General features: G+C 43.0%; 1 protein-coding gene across 3 annotated transcripts in view; it reads left to right on the top strand.

Annotated features, from left to right (window-relative positions):
• Positions 1-20,587, top strand: part of cfap65 (cilia and flagella associated protein 65) — a 168,231-nt gene that overhangs the window by 57,346 nt on the left and 90,298 nt on the right. For all 3 annotated transcript variants that reach the window (XM_048534726.2, XM_059647681.1, XM_059647680.1), the window contains 6 exons: positions 957-1,222; positions 9,124-9,360; positions 10,472-10,831; positions 11,422-11,559; positions 17,066-17,311; positions 19,527-19,751. In XM_048534726.2, the coding sequence (XP_048390683.2) occupies positions 957-1,222; positions 9,124-9,360; positions 10,472-10,831; positions 11,422-11,559; positions 17,066-17,311; positions 19,527-19,751 (1,472 nt within the window). The remainder of the gene's footprint in view (positions 1-956; positions 1,223-9,123; positions 9,361-10,471; positions 10,832-11,421; positions 11,560-17,065; positions 17,312-19,526; positions 19,752-20,587) is intronic.

Below are 20,587 nucleotides of genomic sequence, written 5' to 3'. Positions count from 1 at the left end.
TGGATTTGGCTGTGTGACAACCTCCTGACCTGGCACAGTGGCCCCTTCTCGTATGGGCGTCCCCGCCTGGCAAGGTGACCTCCTCCCACAACGGCCTCCTTGTGTGGTCTGCTGACTTTGCAGCTTCTCGGCATGCCAACCTTCTGGCCTCCTGCAGTGACTTCTCAGCATGGTGTGTCGCTGGCAGAGAGTGGAGCCAGGGTTCACTGCAGACTGGAAGCTAAGTGCCAGTGTGGTCTGCTATACAGAACTCTTTTCTGTAATGCTGGACATTTTGTTTCTATAACAAGTTTTGTAACAAAAGATGTGCCTCGGTACTTTTGTATCTAAGTCAGTGCTGTAATTGGCAACGTATAAACTTTTTACTATACCTATTGAATATATGTGACAATAAAGGCTATTCTGTTCTGTTCTATTCACATTGTGGTTCTAATACTACCACCTCAAAGGCAGCTAGGGACGGATAAAAATGCCGGCCCAGCCGGTGATGCTGATGTCCCACATGTAAATAAAAGAAAGAAATAACGCTCCTACTTTTGCGCAAGATAATGCTTTGAGATCTTTTATTGTCCACTTGAGAAAGCAGATGAATCCTCAATTTAATATATTGTCTCCAAGTTGGCACCTCTGACAGTGCAGCATTCCCTCATCACTGCACTGGCAATGTCTGCCTGAATTAACATGCTCAAGTTCCTAAAGTTGAACACTTAAAGGTGAGGATACTACCCGTATGAGTTATGGCTAACGCTGTACACAGCCACCCAACACTAGTTTCACAGGGACTAAGTAGGTATCTCTGGCAAAGATATAACTGGAGTAAGGAGTGGAAAGTTTGGCCCAAATAGCAAAATTTTGATACTGCAGCTCAGCATCTTCAGTGGAGCGGAAACAAAAGTTAGAAACAGGAAAATAATGATTAAGGGAATATACACACTGTACTTACTTTCTTGTTCCAGGCCCAGTGGTGTCACTTGGACACCTGAAGCTGAATTTTGGATGTGTGTTTCTCGGTGAGACAGTGACCTACGCTACCGAAATCAGTAACACATCAGATGTGCCAACATTTTACCAATTTGAAATTGACTGCAGACAGAGCGTGTTTGTCATTGACCGACCATGCGGCGTTCTGGGAGGGGAGTCAACGGAGAGGTTAAGAGTAACATTCCGTCCCTCGCATGCCATAAACTACTACAGAAGAGTAGCTTGCCTCATCCACCATCAGGTACAATGCAGACAACAGTAAAATGCAGCATGGAACATCATTTGTACAAGCTGTATCCATTGAGAAAAGTTAGTTGACTGAACAAGGCCCAAAAAATTCCCGGAGCTAGCAAGAACTGCAGATGCTGGAGTCAGAGATAACACAGTGTGGAGCTGCAGGAACACAGCAGGCCAGGCAGCATCAGAGGAGCAGGAAATTTGACCTTTCGGGTCAGGCCCTGACCCAAAACGTCAACTTTCTTGCTCCTCTATGTTATCTGGCTTGCTTTGTTCCTGCAGCTCCAAATTGTGTTGTCATAACTTTCCTGTATCCCTAAGCACATTACAGCCATTGTAGAACTTCCGCAGAGGAAGTATTGTGGACTGTAGCAGTCATTTAATTGAAATATAATTAATGACTCATTGCCTGCATTTGGTTAGCCATGGTGTGGAGGAGCCAGTGTTAAACTGGGGTGGACAAGGTCAGAAATCACATGAGACCAAGTTTTATAGTCCTGGTTTATTCGAACGCACAAGATTTCTGACCCAACTCCTCTTTCAGCTCTTAGTGAGCTAACACCTGAAGGAGTAGTAAGGTTCTGAAAGCTTGTGTTTTCAAATAAATGTATTGGACTATAACCTGGTGTGGTGTAATTTCTGACCTTGCATTTGGCCAAGGTAGTCAAACAGACATTCAAATACTTGATCTTGTCTCTCGCTCAGAATTTTATTCTTGTTCATAACCTATTATACTAATCACAACAGCTTATGTTATACTTTTCAAGTTGGATATTACTTGCAATTTGGACCTTCTACTTGCACCTGTTTTGGGTAATTATTAAAAAATGTACGTGTTCCTTTGTGATGAGACCGCAAGATATTGGAATAGAAAGGGGCAATTCATTGAGTCTGTTCCACCATTTAATAAGATCGTGGCTGATCTGACAATCCTCAACTCCACATTCCTGCTTTTTCCTGATAATCGTTGATTCTCCCACTATTTAAAATATGTCTAACTCAGTCTTAAATATACTTAATGATCCAGCCCCTAGAGCCCTCTGCAGTACAGAATTGCATAGGCTCACCAGCCACTTAGAGGAGAAATTCCTCATATTCTCTGTCCAAAGTGTGCCATCCTTTATTTTGAGATTTTGCAGTCTGTCCTAGATTCTCCCACAAGGGGAAACAATGTTTCTGCATCTAATCCGTCAAGCCCCTAAGAATCTTATATATTTCAATAAGGTCACCTCTCATTCTTCTGTATTCCAATGGACACAGTTGCAATCTACTTAGCCACTCCTCTAAGACAGTCCCTCTATGCCTGGTATCAGCCTACTGAATGTTCTGGGGACTTCCTCCAATTCCAGTAATAAGGGAACCACAATTGTTCATAGTATTTCAGCTGTGGTCTGACTAAAGTATCAGTAAAACAAAAGACTAGATGCTGGAGATCTGAAACTAAAACAGAAAGTGCTAGAGAAACTCATCCGGTCAGGCAGCACCTTGGCAGAATTAACATTTTGAGTGTCATGACTCTTTGTTAATTCTGTTTCTCACTTCACAGATGCTGAAGACCTGAGCTTTTCCAGCATTTTCTGTTTCTATGATCTGATTGGTGCCTTTTATAATTTCAGCAAAACTCCATTCCCTTTGAAATAAAGATCAACATTGCCTCAGATGCCAACTTTTTCGGACACAAGGACTCCCAAATCCCTTTGTTTTGCGGCTTTCTCCATTTAAAAATATTCAGCTCTTCTGTTCGTCCTGCCAAAATGCATAACGTCTCATTTTCCCATATCATATTCCCTCTGCTAAGTTTTTGCCCATTCGCTTAACCTAGCTGTAATTTTTGGCAGATTCTTTGTTTCATTCTCGCCACTTGCCTTTACACTTATTTTTGTGTCACCCACTAGGATTAGTGCATTCACTTTCCACACCCGAGTCACTAGTATATATTATAAATAATTGTGGCCCCTGTAACATTCTGCTAATCACAGGCGGCCTCCCTCATAATGTTCTCCTTATCCTAACGGTCTGTCTTCTAGTAGCTAATCCTGTAGCCATGTTCTACCTCCAACACTATGAACTCTCACCTTATCAAGTAGCCGTGAGGGTGGTACCTTAATAGACTCCTTCTGCAAATCCAAATATATTGCATCCACTGCTTCCATTTATTTATCCTGCTTACTGCCTCTTTGAAGAGATCAGACAATTGAGTACTGTAGTTGGGGTATCATGTTGAGGTTGTATAGGACTTTGGTGAAGCCACTTTTGGAGTACAGTGTACAGTTGCGGTCATCTTGCTGTAGGCAAGATATTTTTAAATTGGAAAGGGTTCAAAAAAGATTTACCAGGAAGTTTCTGGGGCTGGAGGTTTGGAGTCATAAGGATAGGTCGGGACTTTTTTCACTGGAGCATAGGATGTTGAAGGTGACCTTGTAGAGGTTTATAAAATCACGAGGAGCATAGATAAGATAAATAGCAAAGTGCTGCTCCTCCAGTTCGCAGGTGATGTCATTGTGGCACTGGAGGAGGCCCAGGATGGACATGTCATCAAGGGAGTGGGAGTGGGAGGGGGAGTTAGAATGGCTTGTGAATAGAAGGTGTTGTTGATGATCACATACAGAGTGCAGATGCTCAGTCCCTGAGTCTGCGTTTGGCCTCGCTGATGTAGAGGAGACCACATCGGCAGCGACGGATACAGTAGTCTAGGTTGGAAGATGTACAGGTGAACCCCTATCGGATTTGGAAAGTTTGTTTTGGGCTTTGGGTGGATGTGAGATGGGAGGTGTAGGGGCAGGTATAGCACTTCCTGTAAGTTGCAGGGAAAGATGCCGGGTCTGGTGGGGTTATCCCATTTATCCCTTCTCCCTCAAATGTCTGACTTTTTTTTGTACAATTATCTGTATTATTGGCTTCAACCATTCTCCGTGGTACCCAGTTCCACATTCTTGCTACTGTTTGGTGAAGAGATCGTTCTGAATTCCCCGCTGGATTTCTTAATGACCAGTTATGCTGATGGCCTCAGATGATTCTCTTCCCTACAAGTAGAAATTTTTTCTCTGTATGCCCTCTATCACATTCTGCATGCTTGCTAGCCCGTAGTGCAACTTAGTGATTGATGTTTCTGTACTTTGAGGTCATGTGTTACTCTATTTAGACTGGCACCTTCTGAGTGATGTGACCTTGTATGCTTCCTCGCAAATTGCACAGCTCCTATTTATCTGAGTTCAAACTTTGTTCACTAATTACTTCCCCATTCTGCAAACTTAACGAAATTGTTTGCAGTCATCCTGAATACTAATTATTCCCATTAGTACTAATTATCCCCATTAATTTACGGGATGCGTTGATGTTGTGGCAATGTCACTGAGTTAGGAATTCTGAAAATCAGATTAGTATTCTAGGGATGTTTTTTTTAAATTCACTCATGACATTTGGTGAAATTTGGATTCAAGTGAACTGTGGAATGAAAAGATAGATCAATTATGACATTGTAAATATCACTGATTGTCATAAACAAAACATCTGGCTCACTAATAAGAGATTACACAGTGTGGAGCTGGAGGAGCACAGCGGCCAGGCAGCATAAGAGAATCAGGAAAGTTGATGTTTCAGGTTGGGACCCTTCTTCAGAAGTGGGGGAGGGGGAAGGGAGCTGGGAGGTAAATAGAGAGGAGGATAGGGCTGAGTCATGTAGGTGGGATGACGTTAAGTGAGTGTGGTTAGGCAGTGGTGGGGATTGGTCAGTGAGGTGGGAGGAGCGGATAGGTGGGAGAGGGGATGGGACAGTTTGTGTCAGGTCAAGGAGGTGGGATTGAGAGGGAGGTTTGGTCATGGGTTGAGGCTGGGGGTGAGGAGATTTTGAAACTGGTGAAGTCTACATTAAGTCCATTGAGTTGTAGGCTCCCAAGGCGGAATATGAGGTGCTCCTCCTCCAGTTTCCAGGTGGTGTCATTGTGATACTAGAGGAGGCCCAGGATGGACATGTCATCCAGGGAGTGGGAGGAAGAATTTGAAATGGTTTGTGACTGGAAGGTGTTGTCATTTGTCGCGAACAGAGTGCAGGTGCTCTACAAAGCAGTCTCCAAGCCTCTGCTTGGTCTCACCAATGTAGAGAAGGGCGCAGCGGATGCAGTAGACCACTGGCAGATGTGCAGGTGAACCTCTGTCTGATGTGGAAGGTTTATTTGGTGCCTTGGATGGAGATGAGGGAGGTGGTGTAGAGGCACTTCCTGCGGTTGCAGGGAAACGTGTCGGCGGTGGTGGGGCTAGTGGGGAGTGTGGAACAGACAAGGGAGTTGCAGAAAGAGCCGTCCCTATGGAAGGCAGATGGAGGTGGGGAGGGAAATATATCTTTGATTGTGGGGCGGATTGCAGGCGGCAGAAGTGGTGGAGAATAATACATTGAATACAGAGGTTAGTGGGGTGATATGTGACAACAAGGGGCTTTCTGTCTTTATTTCTGTTGCGGGGAGCGGATGTGAGGGCAGAGGTGAAGGAAACGTAAGTGATGCAGCGAGGGCATTTTCGACCACTGAAGAAGGGAAGTTGCGGTCCTTGAAATAAGAGGACATCTGGGATGTTTGGGAGTGGAGCAGACGCGGCGGAGGTGGAAGAATTGGGAATAGGGGATTGCAATCTTGCAGGAAGGTGGGTGAGAGGAGGTGTAGACTCGGTAGCTGTGGGAATTGGTGGTTGGCCCAACTGGTCCCCCTCCACTGACACCTTGTCCGCTGAACCAAGCTTGTCCTTACCCTGAACAACTTCTCCTTCAACTCCTCCTGCTTCCTACAGATTAAGTGGGTGGCCATAAGAACCCGCCTGGGCCCAAGCTATGCCTGCCTCTTTGTAGGATACGTGGAACAGCCCCTGTTCCGCAGGAACACTGGCCCTAAACCCCACCTCTTTATCCGCTGCTTTGATGACTGTATCGGCGCTGTCTTGTGCTCCCACAAGGAGCTTGAACAATTCATCAACTTTACAGACACCTTTCACCCCAATCTCAAGTTCACCTGGACCATCTCTGATATTTCTCTCTCATTCCTGGACCTCTCTGTCTCTATCTCTGGTAACCGTGTCAAAACTGACATCTATTTCAAGCCCACTGACTCCCACAGCTACCTAGACTACACCTCCTGTCACCCACCTCCTGCAAGGATATGATCCCGTATTCCCAATTCCTCAGCCTCCACCGCGCTTGCTCCCAAGATGAGGTGTTTCACTCTCAAACATCCCAGATGTCCTCTGATTTCAAGGTGGTTGAAAATGCTGTTGACCGCATCACTTGCGTTTCCCATGCCTTTGCCTTCACATCCCCTCCCTGCAACAGAAACTAAGACAGAATCCCCCTTATAGAATCCCCCTTGTCGTCACCTATCACCCCACTAACCTCCGTAATCCACGTATCATTCTCCAAGAACCCTGCCACCTGCAATCCGACCCACAACCAAAGATATGTTTCCCTCCCCACCCCTATTTGCCTTTCATAGGGACTGCTATCTCCGTGACTCACTTGTCCGCTCCACACTGCCCACTAGCCCCACCACCCCCCCGATCCCTTTCCCTGCACCGTAGGGAGTGCTACACCTGCCACTACACCTCCCTCCTCACCTACATTAAAGGCGCCAAATAAACCTTTCATATCAGACAGAGGCTCACCTGCACATCCATCAATGTGGTCTATTGCATCCACTGCTCCCAATGTGGCTTCCTCTACATCCGTGAGACCATGTGGAGGCTCAGAGTCCGCTTTGTAGAGTATCTGCGCTCTGTTCACAACAAATGACACCTTCCAGTCGCAAACCAGTTCAACTCCCCCTTCGACTCCTTTGGTGACATGTCCATCATGGGCCTCCTCCAGTATTGCAATGACACCCCCCTGAAACTGGAGGAGGAACACCTCATATTCTGTCTTGGGAGCCTACAACCCAATGGACTTAATGTAGGGATAACACGGTGTAGAGCTAGATGAACACTGCAGGCCAAGCAGCATCATAGAAGCAGGAAAGCTGACATTTCGGGCCTAGACCCTTCTTCTGAAGAAGGGTCTAGGCCCGAACATTCAGCTTTTCTGCTCCTATGATGCTGCTTGGCCTGCTGTGTTCATCCAGCAGTGCACCATGTTATCTCAGATTCTCCAGCATCTGCAGTTCCTACTATCTCCGGACTTAATGTTGACTTTGCCAGTTTCAAAATCTCCCCATCCCTGGCCTCATCCCATGACCAACCCTCCCTCTCAATCCCGCCTCCTTGACCTGACACCACCTGTCCATCTTCTCTCCCACCTATCCGCTCCTCCCACCTCACTGACCAATCCCCACCACTGCCTACCTGCACACACCTGTCACCATCCCACTTACCTTCCCCAGTCCCACACCCCCCCTCTATTTCCCAGCTCCCTTCCCTCTTCCCCCATTTCTGAAAAAGGGTCCCGACCGGAAACATCAGTTTTCCTGCTCCTCTGCTGCCTGGCCTGCTATGCTCCTCCACCTCCACACTGTGTTATCTCTGACCCCAGCATTGGCAGTTCTTACTATATCGGGTTCACTAGTTTCCTTTAGGGAAAGAAATCTGCTGTCCTTGCTTGGTGTGCCCTTGGTATTGACTGCAATCCACAGCAATGTGGTTGACTCTTGGCTGCCTTCTGGGTAATTAGGGTGTAATAAATGCTGGTCCAACCAGTGACACCTGCATTCCATGAACAAATAAAAATAATAGGTGTCATTGTTTCATCTGCAAAGTTAGAATTTGCATTTCTGAAGTCAAAGTCAAAATTATTAGTTTACATTATTAATACCAATGATCCTTGTGGAACACTGCTTCCCATTTTCTGAGATACAGCTTTACTCCCATCCTCTGCTTTCTGTGCAGAAGCCTGTTGGCAATCCATTTTGCAATCATTTCACAGACTCCATATTCTCTGAACTATTTCATTCATATATTATGAGGAATCTTAAAAGTGGCCTGCTGAAAATCCAGGTAGATTGCATCCAGTACATTATCAATGTCTGTTGTCTCTGTTACCATCTCAAAAATTCAATAAGGCTGGTCAAGCAAAGTTTTTCCTTTTTGAAACACAAGCTTATTATTTCATAATTACACTTCTCTTTTACAGATGTTCTTCTATTGTCTTGTAGATATTCAATTTCTTTTTTAACTTTAAAATGATTGGCCAACAGCCTTGGTATCTTGGGACTCCCTTAAGTAATTTACATTAGCTATCTGACAATCTGACACCACGTCCTTTTCTAAAGAAATTACTAATTATGCATCTTCCAAACCATTTCCCTCCGTCGCTTGAAAGATAAGGGCAATAAATGCACAGGACCAGCACTACCTGCAGAATCCTGTCCAAACCACTCACCATTCCAACTTGGAACTATATCAGCTATTCTTTCAGCATTGCTGGGTCAACGTCCTGGAATACTCACTCTAACAATATTGTCGATATCCCCTCAACACAAGGACTTCTGCAATTCAATAAGGCAACTCACCATCGCCTTATCAAGGCTAAGTAGGAATGGGCAGCATGTGCTGGTCTGCCTGGCTATGCTGACGTACTATGACTAAAAATGTTGTTCTGAGTGTCCTGAGAAGGGACCACTGGACTTGAAATGTTAACTCTGTTTTTTCCTTTATAGATGCTGCCAGACCTGCTGAGCTTTTCCAGCAATTTCTGGTTTGTTTCCTGATTTACAGCATCTGCAGTTCTTTCATTTTAAAAAAAAAATTGTATAATGCTTTAGTTATCTTTTCCCTGTATTCTTTTAAAATAAGCAAAGTAGTCTGTCCTGAAGTGCTTTTTAGATTTAATAGTAACTAACGTTAATTAATGGCACTTCATAGATGTCATAAACTACTGTGAAAGGTATGAAGCTATTGAAGATTTTAACCAGTAAACTTATCCTGCCTTTATTACAGGATCCTTTGTTTCTGGATCTAATTGGCACTTGCCACACGGACCAATTGACACCAGCAATTCTGAAGCCCAGACACATTGAGCTGTACCATACTAACATGGTGCGTGGACTGACATTCTACCCACCTGATATATTGAGTATGATGCTACAGGAGGGAAAACTGCAGCTCCTTGCTGATGGCACACTGATTTTGGCTCCTGATCAATGTTGCGTAATTGCTGAGAAGAGCGATAATGAGGTAAATGTTCTGTCTAATCCATTCAATTCTTGACACACCACGAAACTTCCAATTCCCCAGTCCCCAACACCTCATCTAACTAAAAACCACCAATGCAAGAGCTAGGATTAGGGGTCATATCTAGAACTGGGGTCATTCATTTTGTTATTTTAAATACCAGTGTAAATGCATCAGTAATAAAAGTATATTTATTAATATTGCATCAGATGTTTAAGGAGAAAATAAAGAATATAATCCATTATTTCTAGGGAAGCAATGGCCTCGTGGTATTATCAGTAGACTATTAATCCAGATACCCAGCTAATGTTCTGGGGACTTAGGTGCAAATTCCATCATGGAAAATGGTAGAATTTTAATTCACTAAAAGAATCTGGAATTAATGATGACCATGGATTTGATGTAGATTTTTGGAAAAACTCACCTTGTTCACCAATGTCCTTTAGTGAAGGAAATCCATCATCCTTATCTGATATAGCCATGTGTTACTCTAAACCTACAGCAACGTGGTCAACTCTTAACTCTCTTCTTGGCAATTAGGAATGAGGAGTGAATGCTGGCAAGCCAGTGACTTCCTCATCCCATCAGTGAACAAAGAAGAAGTCTTCTCCAGTGCATCACATTATACAATTTCAATCTGTGTTTGCAGCCCTTTATTGAGCCATGAGTTCTCAGATAAATTGTACTCTATAATCCAGAATTAATCACAATCCTTATATATAATTACAAAATTATATTATATGGTGATATCAGAATTATAATTTGGAGGTTGTAAGATGCACTTACATCTCTAAATCTCTTCCAGTCATCCTGTTACCACGTATATATATCGAACTTTACTTCACTATTATAAACACCAATGAACAAACTAGCATCTTCCAGACTATTAGAGTCATAGACAAGTTACATTCACACATTCTGTTCGTTCTCAGTAGAACCCCACCACCACCGACGACCCTCCGCACCTCAAACATTTCTGTTCCTCCATGGTTCCCAGCTTCATCATTCAGAAAATACGCTTTTCCTTTTGGGGTGAAATATGCAATTTTCCTCAAGGGAAGAGGCTTTAACTTTCTGTTTTACTCTGTGTTTTAAACGTATGCTTCCTTCACAGGACTATCCAACGGCTCCAGTATTGTTCCCCAATATTCCTTCTGTGGTTGAGTATTTTGACGATGGAATCCAGAATGATGTTACCATGTTTCCACCTCATGTTTCAGTCAGTGAGAGAAAGCTAGATTTTGGAAAGTGCCTGGAGCTCAGTCAGATTAACCCTCTTCCTCTTTCAATGATGAATCACACAAAAGGCAAGGTCACAGTTCTCTGGACATCTCCACCAGGCAGCATCTTCACTGTGGTACCACAAACCATCGACATCCCTCCTTTGAAGAGTATGGCTTTCCGCATCTATTTCACTCCTGATAAGCTCAATATGCTATATGCGGCTGAACTGGAATGTTTTGCTTATTATAAGGTCAGTAGGTGTCAGAATTTCAGAATTGTCCCCTGTACTTTTGGGTTTTATTGCTGGATTAGAGCCTTGCCTCAAGTGTAAGAGGATCATGGGTTCAAGATCCATATCAGAGATGTGAGCTCAGAATTTCTGGACTGGACTTACTTACAGCACTGAAGGCACGCTGCACTGTCGGCGGTGTATGTCTTTCAGATAAGACACCCTATCCACCCTTATTTGGCACAATTGTGATTCCATGGTTTTATCTTGACCAGAAAGGTTTATCCAGCGTCCTGGCTAACATTTATTTCTTGATCAGTACCATCGATTGTTCACTATCTGCTTGTTGCTTGTGGGAACTTGCAGGGAAACTGTCATGTTTCCTACATTGTAACAATGATTACACTTGACAAAAATAAAACCTACCTGGCTCCAAAGCAGTTTGAGAGATCCTGAGGCTTTCTTATGAGCATTGCCATAATCCTGAACTCTGGATGCATATCAAGCTGAATACCAATGCACTTAACATTCCTGTTATATTGTTAAGTGGTAGTTTATTTAGAAGTTTATTTATTATTGCCACATCTCCAAATTGTTGGTGTTATTTACAGGTCATACGTGATTACCGTTTAGTGGATGACAGGACATTCTGTCCACCATGGTCCATAACAGTAAGTGTGCAAGCGAACACCTTCCAGCCAGGACATGAGCATTTCATTCCCAAATGTGTCCTTGAGTCTCTTGAAGTGGTAAGTGCATATTTTATAGAGCTCCATTTTTTAAAATCAGTTTGGTCAAAGTTTGGTGAAGCCAGTAAATTGAACCTCCTGTTTAGTTTAGGCAGAGAACTGACAACGGAAACACGGTAGGTGAGGACAGGTAGGAAGGCTGCAAGGAAAGAGGGATCAGAGAGACAATGAAGATTGGGTAGTGCCCCAGATTACAAACTAATCTTTCAAAAGGAGTTTTCAAGAGGTGATAGAGAGAGACACATCCCTCAAAAAAACAAGAAAAGGACTTAACATTAAGAGAAAGAGAGATTTCCTTTTCAACTTATTCCTATTTGAGGGAAATGGAGATTTGTGTGTCAGTATAAATTAAGAGCAAAATTTCATGGGTCCTTGCTGGTTGGTTTGCAAGTGGGGTTGAAAAGACCATGGAACTCTCTTTCTACCCATTCTCAACTCTGTTGAGGGCTTATCCCCAAGCTCAATTTTGGTTCTTAGCCAATAACATGGAACAACGCTTCACTGACAGCCCAGAAATCTATTACACTGTTGAAGTACCTCAGTTGCAGAGAGAACATTGCATAATTGACAGTTCTGGCCCCTCTGATCTGTTCTGACAATTGTACAATATTTATCTATATAAGAGTACTATAGTACTATAGATGGGTCAGTTTTTGTCCAGTGTGTGCAGGAGGGCTTCCTGACACAGTATGTAGATAGGCCAACAAGGGGCGAAGCCACATTAGTTTTGGTACTGGGTAATGAGCCCGGCCAGGTGTTAGATTTGGAAGTAGGTGAGCACTTTGGTGATAGCGATCACAATTCTGTTATGTTTACTTTAGTGATGGAAAGGGATAGGTGTACACCACTGGGCAAGAGTTATAGCCGGGGGCAAGGCAATTACTATGAGATTAGGCAAGATTTAGGGAGCATAGGATGGGGAAGGAAACTGCAGGGGATGGGCACATTAGAAATGTGGAGCTTATTCAAGGAAAAGCTCCTGTGTGTCCTAGATAAGTATGTACCTGTCAGGCAGGGAGGAAGCTGTAGAGTGCGGGGGCCGTGGCTTACGAAGGAAATGGAATCCTGGTCAAGAGGAAGAAGAAGGCTTATGTTAGGATGAGATGTGAAGGCTCAGGGCGCTTGAAGGCTATGAGGTAGCCAGGAAAGACCTAAAGAGAGAGCTCAGAAAAGCCAGGAGGAGACATGAGAAGTTGTTGGCGGATAGGATCAGGGTAAACCCTAAGGCTTTCTATCAGTATTTAAGGAATAAAAGAATGACGAGAGTAAGATTAGGCCCAATCAAGGATAGTGGTGGGAAGTTGTGTGTGGAGTCAGATGAGATAGGGGAAGCACTAAAGGAATATTTTTCAACAGTATTCACTCTAGAAAATGACAATGTTGTCGAGGAGAATACTGAGATACAGTCTACTAGACTAGGTGGGATTGAGGTTCACAAGGAAGAGGTATTAGAAATCCTACAGAGTGTGAAGATAGATAAGTCCACTGGGCAGATGGGATTTATCCCAGGATCCTCTGGGAAGCCAAGGACGAGATTGCCGAGCCTTTGGCATTGATCTTTAACTCGTCATTGTCTACAGGAATAGTGCCAGACGACTGGAGGATAGCACATGTAGGTCCCCTGTTCAAGAAGGGGAGTAGAGACAACCCTGGTAATTATAGACCAGCGAACCTTACCTCAGTTGTTGGTAAAGTGTTGGAAAAGGTTATAAGAGATAGGATTTATAATAATCTAGAAAAGAATAAATTGATTAGGGATAGTCAGCACGGTTTTGTGAAGGGTAGGTTGTGCCTCACAAGCCTTATTGAGTTCTTTGAGAAGGTGACCAAACAGGTAGATGAGAGTAAACCGGTTGATGTGGTGTATATGGATTTCAGCAAGGTGCTCGATAGGGTTCCCCACAGTAGGCTATTGTACAAAATGCGCAGGAATGGAATTGTGGGAGATTTAGCAGTTTGGATCGGAAATTGGCTTGCTGAAAGAAGATAGAGGGTGGTAGTTGATGGGAAATGTTCATCCTGGAGACCAGTTACGAGTGGTGTACTGCAAGGGTCGGTGTTGGGTCCACTGCTGTTTGTCATTTTTACAAATGACCTGGATGAGTGCGTAGAAGGATGTGTTAGTAAATTTGCAGACAACACTAAGGTCGGTGGAGTTGTGGATAGTGACGAAGGATGCTGTAGGTCGCAGAGAGATATAGATAAGCTGCAGAGCTGGGCTGAGAGGTGGCAAATAGAGTTTAATGCGGACAAGTGTGAGGTGATGCACTTTGGTAGGTGTAACGGGAAGGCAAAGTACAGGGCTAATGGTAAGATTCTTGGTAGTATAGATGAGCAGAGAGATCTTGGTGTCCATGTACACAGACCCTTGAAAGTTGCCACCGAGATTGACAGGGCTGTTAAGAAGGCATACAGTGTTTTAGCTTTTATTAATAGAGGGATCGAATTCTGAAACCAAGAGGTTATGCTGCAGCTGCTCAAAACTCTGGTGTGGCCGCATTTTAAGAAGGATGTGGAAGCTTTGGAAAGGGTGCAGAGGAGATTTACTAGGATGTTGCCTGGTATGGAGGGAAGGTCTTACAAGGAAAGGCTGAGGGACTTGAGGCTGTTTTCATTAGAGAGAAGAAGGTTGATGGGTGACCTAATTGAGACATATAAGATAATCAGAGGGTTAGATAGAGTGGATAGGGAGAGCCTTTTTCCTAGGATGGTGATGGCGAACACGAGGGGGCATAGCTTTAAATTGAGGGGTGAAAGATATAGGACAGATGTCAGAGGTAGTTTCTTTACTCAGAGAGTAGCAAGGGAATGGAACACTTTGCCTACAACGGTAGTAGATTCGCCAACTTTAAGTACATTTAAGTCATCATTGGACAAGCATATGGACGTACATGGAATCGTGTAGGTTAGATGGGCTTCAGATTGGTATGACAGATCGGCACAACATTGAGGGCTGAAGGTCCTGTACTGTGCTGTAATGTTCTATGTTCTAAGATGATGTGGTTTCAAATTTTTGCAGTTTCTGTCATTGATGTTTTATTGGTCTGAATGATTAAAATTTTTATTTTACAGAAAGGGTTTTCTTTTTGTAATGGAATAAAAATATAATAAAATCAGCTGGGACCCTAATGCTAGCTTTATATTCCACATTTATTATTTAGGTTTAAACCCCACCAATTGCCATTTGCACCAATATTTCTGGAGTGATTGAACATAGAACAGTACAGCACAGTACAGGCCCTTCAGCCTACGATGTTGTGCCGAATTTTTACCCTAAACCTAAGGCCTATCTAACCTCCACCCCTACCTTATACCATCATCCATATGCCTATCTAATAGCTGCTTAAATGCCCCTAATGAGGGTGACTCCACTACCCTCTCTGGCAATGCATTCCACGCCCCGACCACTCTGAGTAAAGAACCTACCTCTGACATCTCCCCTACATCGGCCTCCACTCACTTTAAAACTATGCCCCCTCATAATAGATACCTCCACCCTCGGAAAAAGTCTCTGGCTGTCCACTCTATCTGTACTTCTGATCATTTTGTACACCTCTATCAAGTCACCTCTTGTCCTTCATTGTTCTTAGCAGAAAAGCCCTAGCTCTCTCAACCTTTCCTTGTAAGATCTCCCCTCCATTCCAGGTAACATCCCGGTAAATCTCCTCTGCGCCTTTGCCAATGCCTCCACATCTTTCCTGTAATGAAGTGACTAGAACTGGACACAATACTCCCGGTGTGGCTGAACCAGGCTTTTGTATAGCTGGAGCATAACTCCATGGCTCTTGAACTCGATCCCTCTATTAATGAAAGCTAACACACCATATGCCTTCTCAACAACTCTATCCACTGGGTGGCAGCTTTCAGGGAACTCTGAACATGAGCGCCAAGGTCTCTCTGCTCCTCCACACTGCCAAGAATCTTTCTGTTAACCCTGTATCCTGCTTTCAAGTTTGTCTTTCCAAAATGAATCACCTCACACTTTTCAGGGTTAAACTCTATCTGGACTTTTCAGTCCAGCTCCCTATCCTATCAATGTCCCTTTGCAACCTAGAACAGCCCTTCACGCTATCCACAACTCAACCCACCTTCGTATTGTCAGTGAGCTTACTAATCCACCCTTCCACTCCTACATCCAAATCATTTACTTGGGCTTAGAGAAAGAGAGATTTTCCTTTAAATTTATCAGCTTTTTAACTTGCGCGCGCACACACATGCGCGCACACACACACACACACACACACACACACAAACACAGATGCATCTGATTATGCCTAATCCAATGTAGGTGCAGCATCCTGATTCTGCACTAAGAAGGTTTGCCCCTATATTCTTCAGTTTCACTACCTCATCCCTGTCCTTCAAATGATCTCTCTGAGTGTACTTCTATAAATTTTGCTTGTGGCCATCATCATTGCCTCATATTTCATTTTGGGTGTCAGCATAATTGGCTGGACAGCTAGTTTGTGAAGCAGAGTGATGCCAACAGCACAAACTGTGATTTGCCATGAAGGTCCAACCTTCTGTATCTCACCTGAGGTACGTTGACCTTCAGGTTAAACAACCACCAGTCACCTCTCTCTAATGAGAGAACAGCCCTATGGTTTGATAAGACTATGGCAGCTTTCTAATATTTCATTTACTTTTTTCCTTGATGTTTATTCATCACTCTATTAGAAAAATTCTTTAGATAGAAAATTATATATCAAGTGTGGCTGTTGCTGACAGATTTTGTCATCCATCCCCCTCGAGGAAGTGATGGTGAACATGCCTTAAACAATGTTAGTTACTTGTTATGTGCATGAGTTGCTAAGCCACTTCAAAGACAAACAAGTTGCTGTGGAACTGGAGTTTCACATGGGCTAGACTGAGTAAGGTCAGCAGGTTTTCTTACCTGGAAAGATATGTTTGTGAGCTAGTTGGGTTTATACAATGGGTGAAAGCACCATGGTCATTTTTACTGAATTCAAACACTCAAATTTTCAATGGTGGGATTTGAGCTCATTGAATCTGGATTATTAATCCAAGCACCAGAGTTCAATGTGGAGTTTTAGTCTCCTTCTTTAAGAAAGTATGTAGAAGCATTGTAGAGTTACAAGGCATGGAGGCAGACGCTTTGGTGCAACTTATCCCTGTCGACCAGACAACCCAATTTGACCTAGTCTCATTTGCCAGCATTTGGACCATATCCCTCTAAACCCTTTCTGTTAAAGCATATATTTTCTCTCCATGTTTGAGAGTCTTTTAAAGTCTTTTTCCCAGAGAGCCTTGGAAGCAAGATCATTGAATACTTTTAAGACAGACATAGATTATTGACTAATAAAGGGGTCAATGGTTATTAGACATGAATGTGGAATTGAAGCTACATCAGATCAGCCTTGATCTTGATGAATAGTGGAGTAGGCTAGAGATGCTAAATGCCCCCTGTTGCTGTAATTCATATGTTTATGTGTAGATTTAAGAATGCATTTTTGATTCATAATTCACATCACTTTGCTTACTGCAGGTGTTGCCAGCAGTGAATGAGAAAGGAACGATTTACAAGACCCTGCTGCTCAAGAATACAGGGAACATGGTCATTACCTTTTCTGTAGATACGCAGCATGAAAGCACCATCAGAATCAAACCAGATGTAGGTTTTGTGCTCCCTCAAACACATCAGATATTGACAGTGCGAGGGACCCCACAGAATGAGAGCCTTACCAAACACACAGTGCTACTACATCTGAATGCATCAGAGAAATTCAATCAGGTACTTGTAAGAAATCTTAGATTTGGAGCATTGTGCACACTTGTAGGTCCTTTACAGTCAGAAATGGGAGATTATAATGGAGAATAAAGAGATGACAGGCCAAATAAATACATATTTTGGCTCTATCTTCACAAATAACATACAAAAAATGTTTGGGTCACAGGGTCTAGTGAGATGGAGGAACTGAAGGAAATCAGTACTTTTATTGAAATGTTATTGAGGAAATGAATGAGATTAAAGTCCAACAAATCTCAAGGGGCTGATAGTCTACATCCCAGAGTACTTAAGGAAGTGCCCCTAAAAGTAGTGAATGCATTGGTGGTAATCTTTCAAGATTCTATAGACTGGAGCAGTTCCTATGGATTGACAGATAGCTAATATAGCCCTACTGTTTACAAAAGTAGGTAGAGAGAAAAGGGGGAATTGTAGACTGACTAGCATGAATTAGTAGTTGGGAAAATGCTAGAGGCCATTATCAAAGATCTAGTAGCAGAGTATTTGGAAAACAGTGACAGGACTAGACAGAATCAACATGGATTTATATAAGGGAGATTAGGCTTGACAAGCCTAATGGAACTTTTCAGAGATGCAACTAATAGAATTGACAATGGGGAGCCAGTGAATGTTGTTTACTTGGACTTTCAGAAGGCTTTTGAAAAGGTTCCACACTAAAGATTGCCCTGTAAAAATTAAAGGGCATGGGATTAGTGGTAGTGTGCTGGCATGGATAGAGAATTGGTTGGCAGACTGGAAACAAAGAGTACAAATAAACAAGTCTTTTCAGATAGCAGGTGGTGACTAGTAGGGTACCACAGGGATCAATGCTTAGAGCTCAGATATTCAAAATATATGTTAATGATTCAGATGAGGGAACTAAATGTGAATTCTCCTAGATTTTTTATTCATTGTGGGCCTCATGGGCTAGCCAGCATGTTATTTCCTACCCTATGTATTCCTTGAGAAGGTGGTGGTGAGCTGCCTTTTTGAACCACTGCAGTCCATTTGCTGTAAGTTGATCCACTATACCAATAGTTAGGGAATTTCAGGATTTTGACCCAGTGACACTGAAGGAATGGCAATATTTTGCCAAGTCAAGATGATGAATGGCTTGGATGGGAATTGCAGGGGGTGGTGTTCCCATGTATCGACCGTCCTTGTCCTTCTAGTGTGTGTTTGGAAAGTGCTGTCTGAGGATCTTTAGTGAATTCCTGCAGTTCATCTTCTAGGTAGTACAAACTGCTGTTACTGATTGTCAGAGGTGGAAGGAGTGGATTTGTGGATATGGTACCAGTTGGGTATCTTTGTTGTGGATGGTGTCAAGCTTCTTGAGAGTTGTTAGAGCTTCACCCATCCAGGCAAGTGGGGAGTATTCCATCACACTCCTAACTTTCGTGTGGCATGTGTGGATATGCTCAAAATCTTGTTGCATTTGAACATAGACTAGTTTCAAATGATAAAAACATACCTTCTGCACTGATGCATTGTGCTCCCATTGAAGATTGGGAAATTTGTTGTGTCTCCTCCTCCAATAAATTGTTCACTTGGATGTGACAGGACTGCAAAGATTTGATCTGATCTATTGGTTGTGGGATCACTTAGCTCTGTCCGTCATTGGCTGCTTATACTGTTTGGCATGCAAGCAGTCCTGTTTGTAGCTTTTCGGTATGTCTAGCGCTGCTCATGGCATGCCTCCTGCATTCTTCTTTGAACCAGTGGCTTGAATGTCATGGTTGAATGGGAGATATGCCAGACTGTAAGGTTGCAGATTGTGCTGGAGCGACTCTGCTGTTCTTCACGGCTCACAGTACTTCATGGATGGCCAGATTTAAGTTGCTAGATCTGTTCAAATTCTGTCCCAAAAAATCCCCATTTGCAAACAGTTAATCAAACCACTGAGTGCAAATTGAGCAAGTTCCAAGGCACCTTGAGAGCTCCCACATGTTGCACAATGTATTTTACCAGTAAGAGCTAACGTAACATTGTTTTCCCTCAGTTTTTTTTAGAAGTTTCACCCAAAATAAGAGCCACCTATAGCGGTGCAGAACTCCTACAACGTGGTGTGAAGTGTCAGCCTAGGTTGAGTGTTCAAGTCTCATGAGTAGGGCTTGAAATTTGAAATGTTATGACAGCCTCAGCTGACATTTATGACAGATTATAAATGACGGAAAAGAATAGATACATATCCAAATCCTTTCTCTTGGAATTTTTTTTGTAGGAGATTAGGTTGTACTCCATGGTTGAAAAGCCACAGATAATTCTGGATGGAAATGGATATCTGTACTTTAAACCAACATGTGTTGGCAGTTTGTCGGAACGATCTTATCTCATTAAGAATGTGTCTCGGATGCCATTGTACTTTCAATGGAAGATATCTACAGCTAACTCCAGGGTCTTGTCTGTTGAACCAACCTTTGGGATCATTCAGGCCAATGAAGCACTGGTGAGTTCCACATCCAATTTTGTAGCTTAAATAAACCAAAAGAAGCAGTGTGAGTAAATGCACTTTGTGCTGACGAAGTAATTTCCAAAGCATGGAGGGCCCTGTCTTTGATCCCCAGACTGCAATAAGTTATCTTCCCTCCTGCTGGAGGAGTGGTTATTGGTGCTACAATCAGCTCTTTTAGTATTTGGAGAGGGAGAATGTAATTCAAATTTTTCTGCTTTCATTTGCCCCATTGACAGTCACTGGAATGTTGGGGTGCTTTTATGTCAAATGAGAACTTGTTCTGACTTACTTATGATGCCCACCTTGAATGAATAGCTTCTCAGTACCCAGGATATCAAAGCTAGAAAGGGTATGTGATGATGATGTCATTTAGATTGTCCTTCCTCACCATCATATGTCCAAAGGTATTCTGTGTTAAAGGTGAACCGTAGACCAATGCATAAGGCTGCTACATGTTTTACCCATGGTTCTAAAAATTGAACTGATTTGCACCCATACTGCTTTAAAGTTATAGCCTCCATTGTAATAGATTGTTTGGCTTTGCATACAGTGTGCAATCTCTAACACACACCAAAAAGACCAGAGAGACCATTAGAATTATGAATGATAAAGTTCAAAAAGAGGCTGTGTGACCATTTGTAGAGTTTTCCAACTAGTCACATTCACCCGCTGTTTCCCTGTTGATCTATACATTTCTTTCCATTTGTGTTTATGCAATTTTTAGTCTTACCTTAGATCCTTTCAGAGGTACAGCACTGTTAATTGCTGTAGTGAATCCTCTGTTCATCTTGTATTTAAGGGTGTGTCTGTCGTTCTCAATATCTAGCTTT

Source organism: Stegostoma tigrinum, chromosome 7, assembly GCF_030684315.1.
Source record: "Stegostoma tigrinum isolate sSteTig4 chromosome 7, sSteTig4.hap1, whole genome shotgun sequence".
NCBI lineage: Eukaryota > Metazoa > Chordata > Chondrichthyes > Orectolobiformes > Stegostomatidae > Stegostoma > Stegostoma tigrinum.
This window is presented reverse-complemented; position numbering and strand designations above follow the sequence as displayed.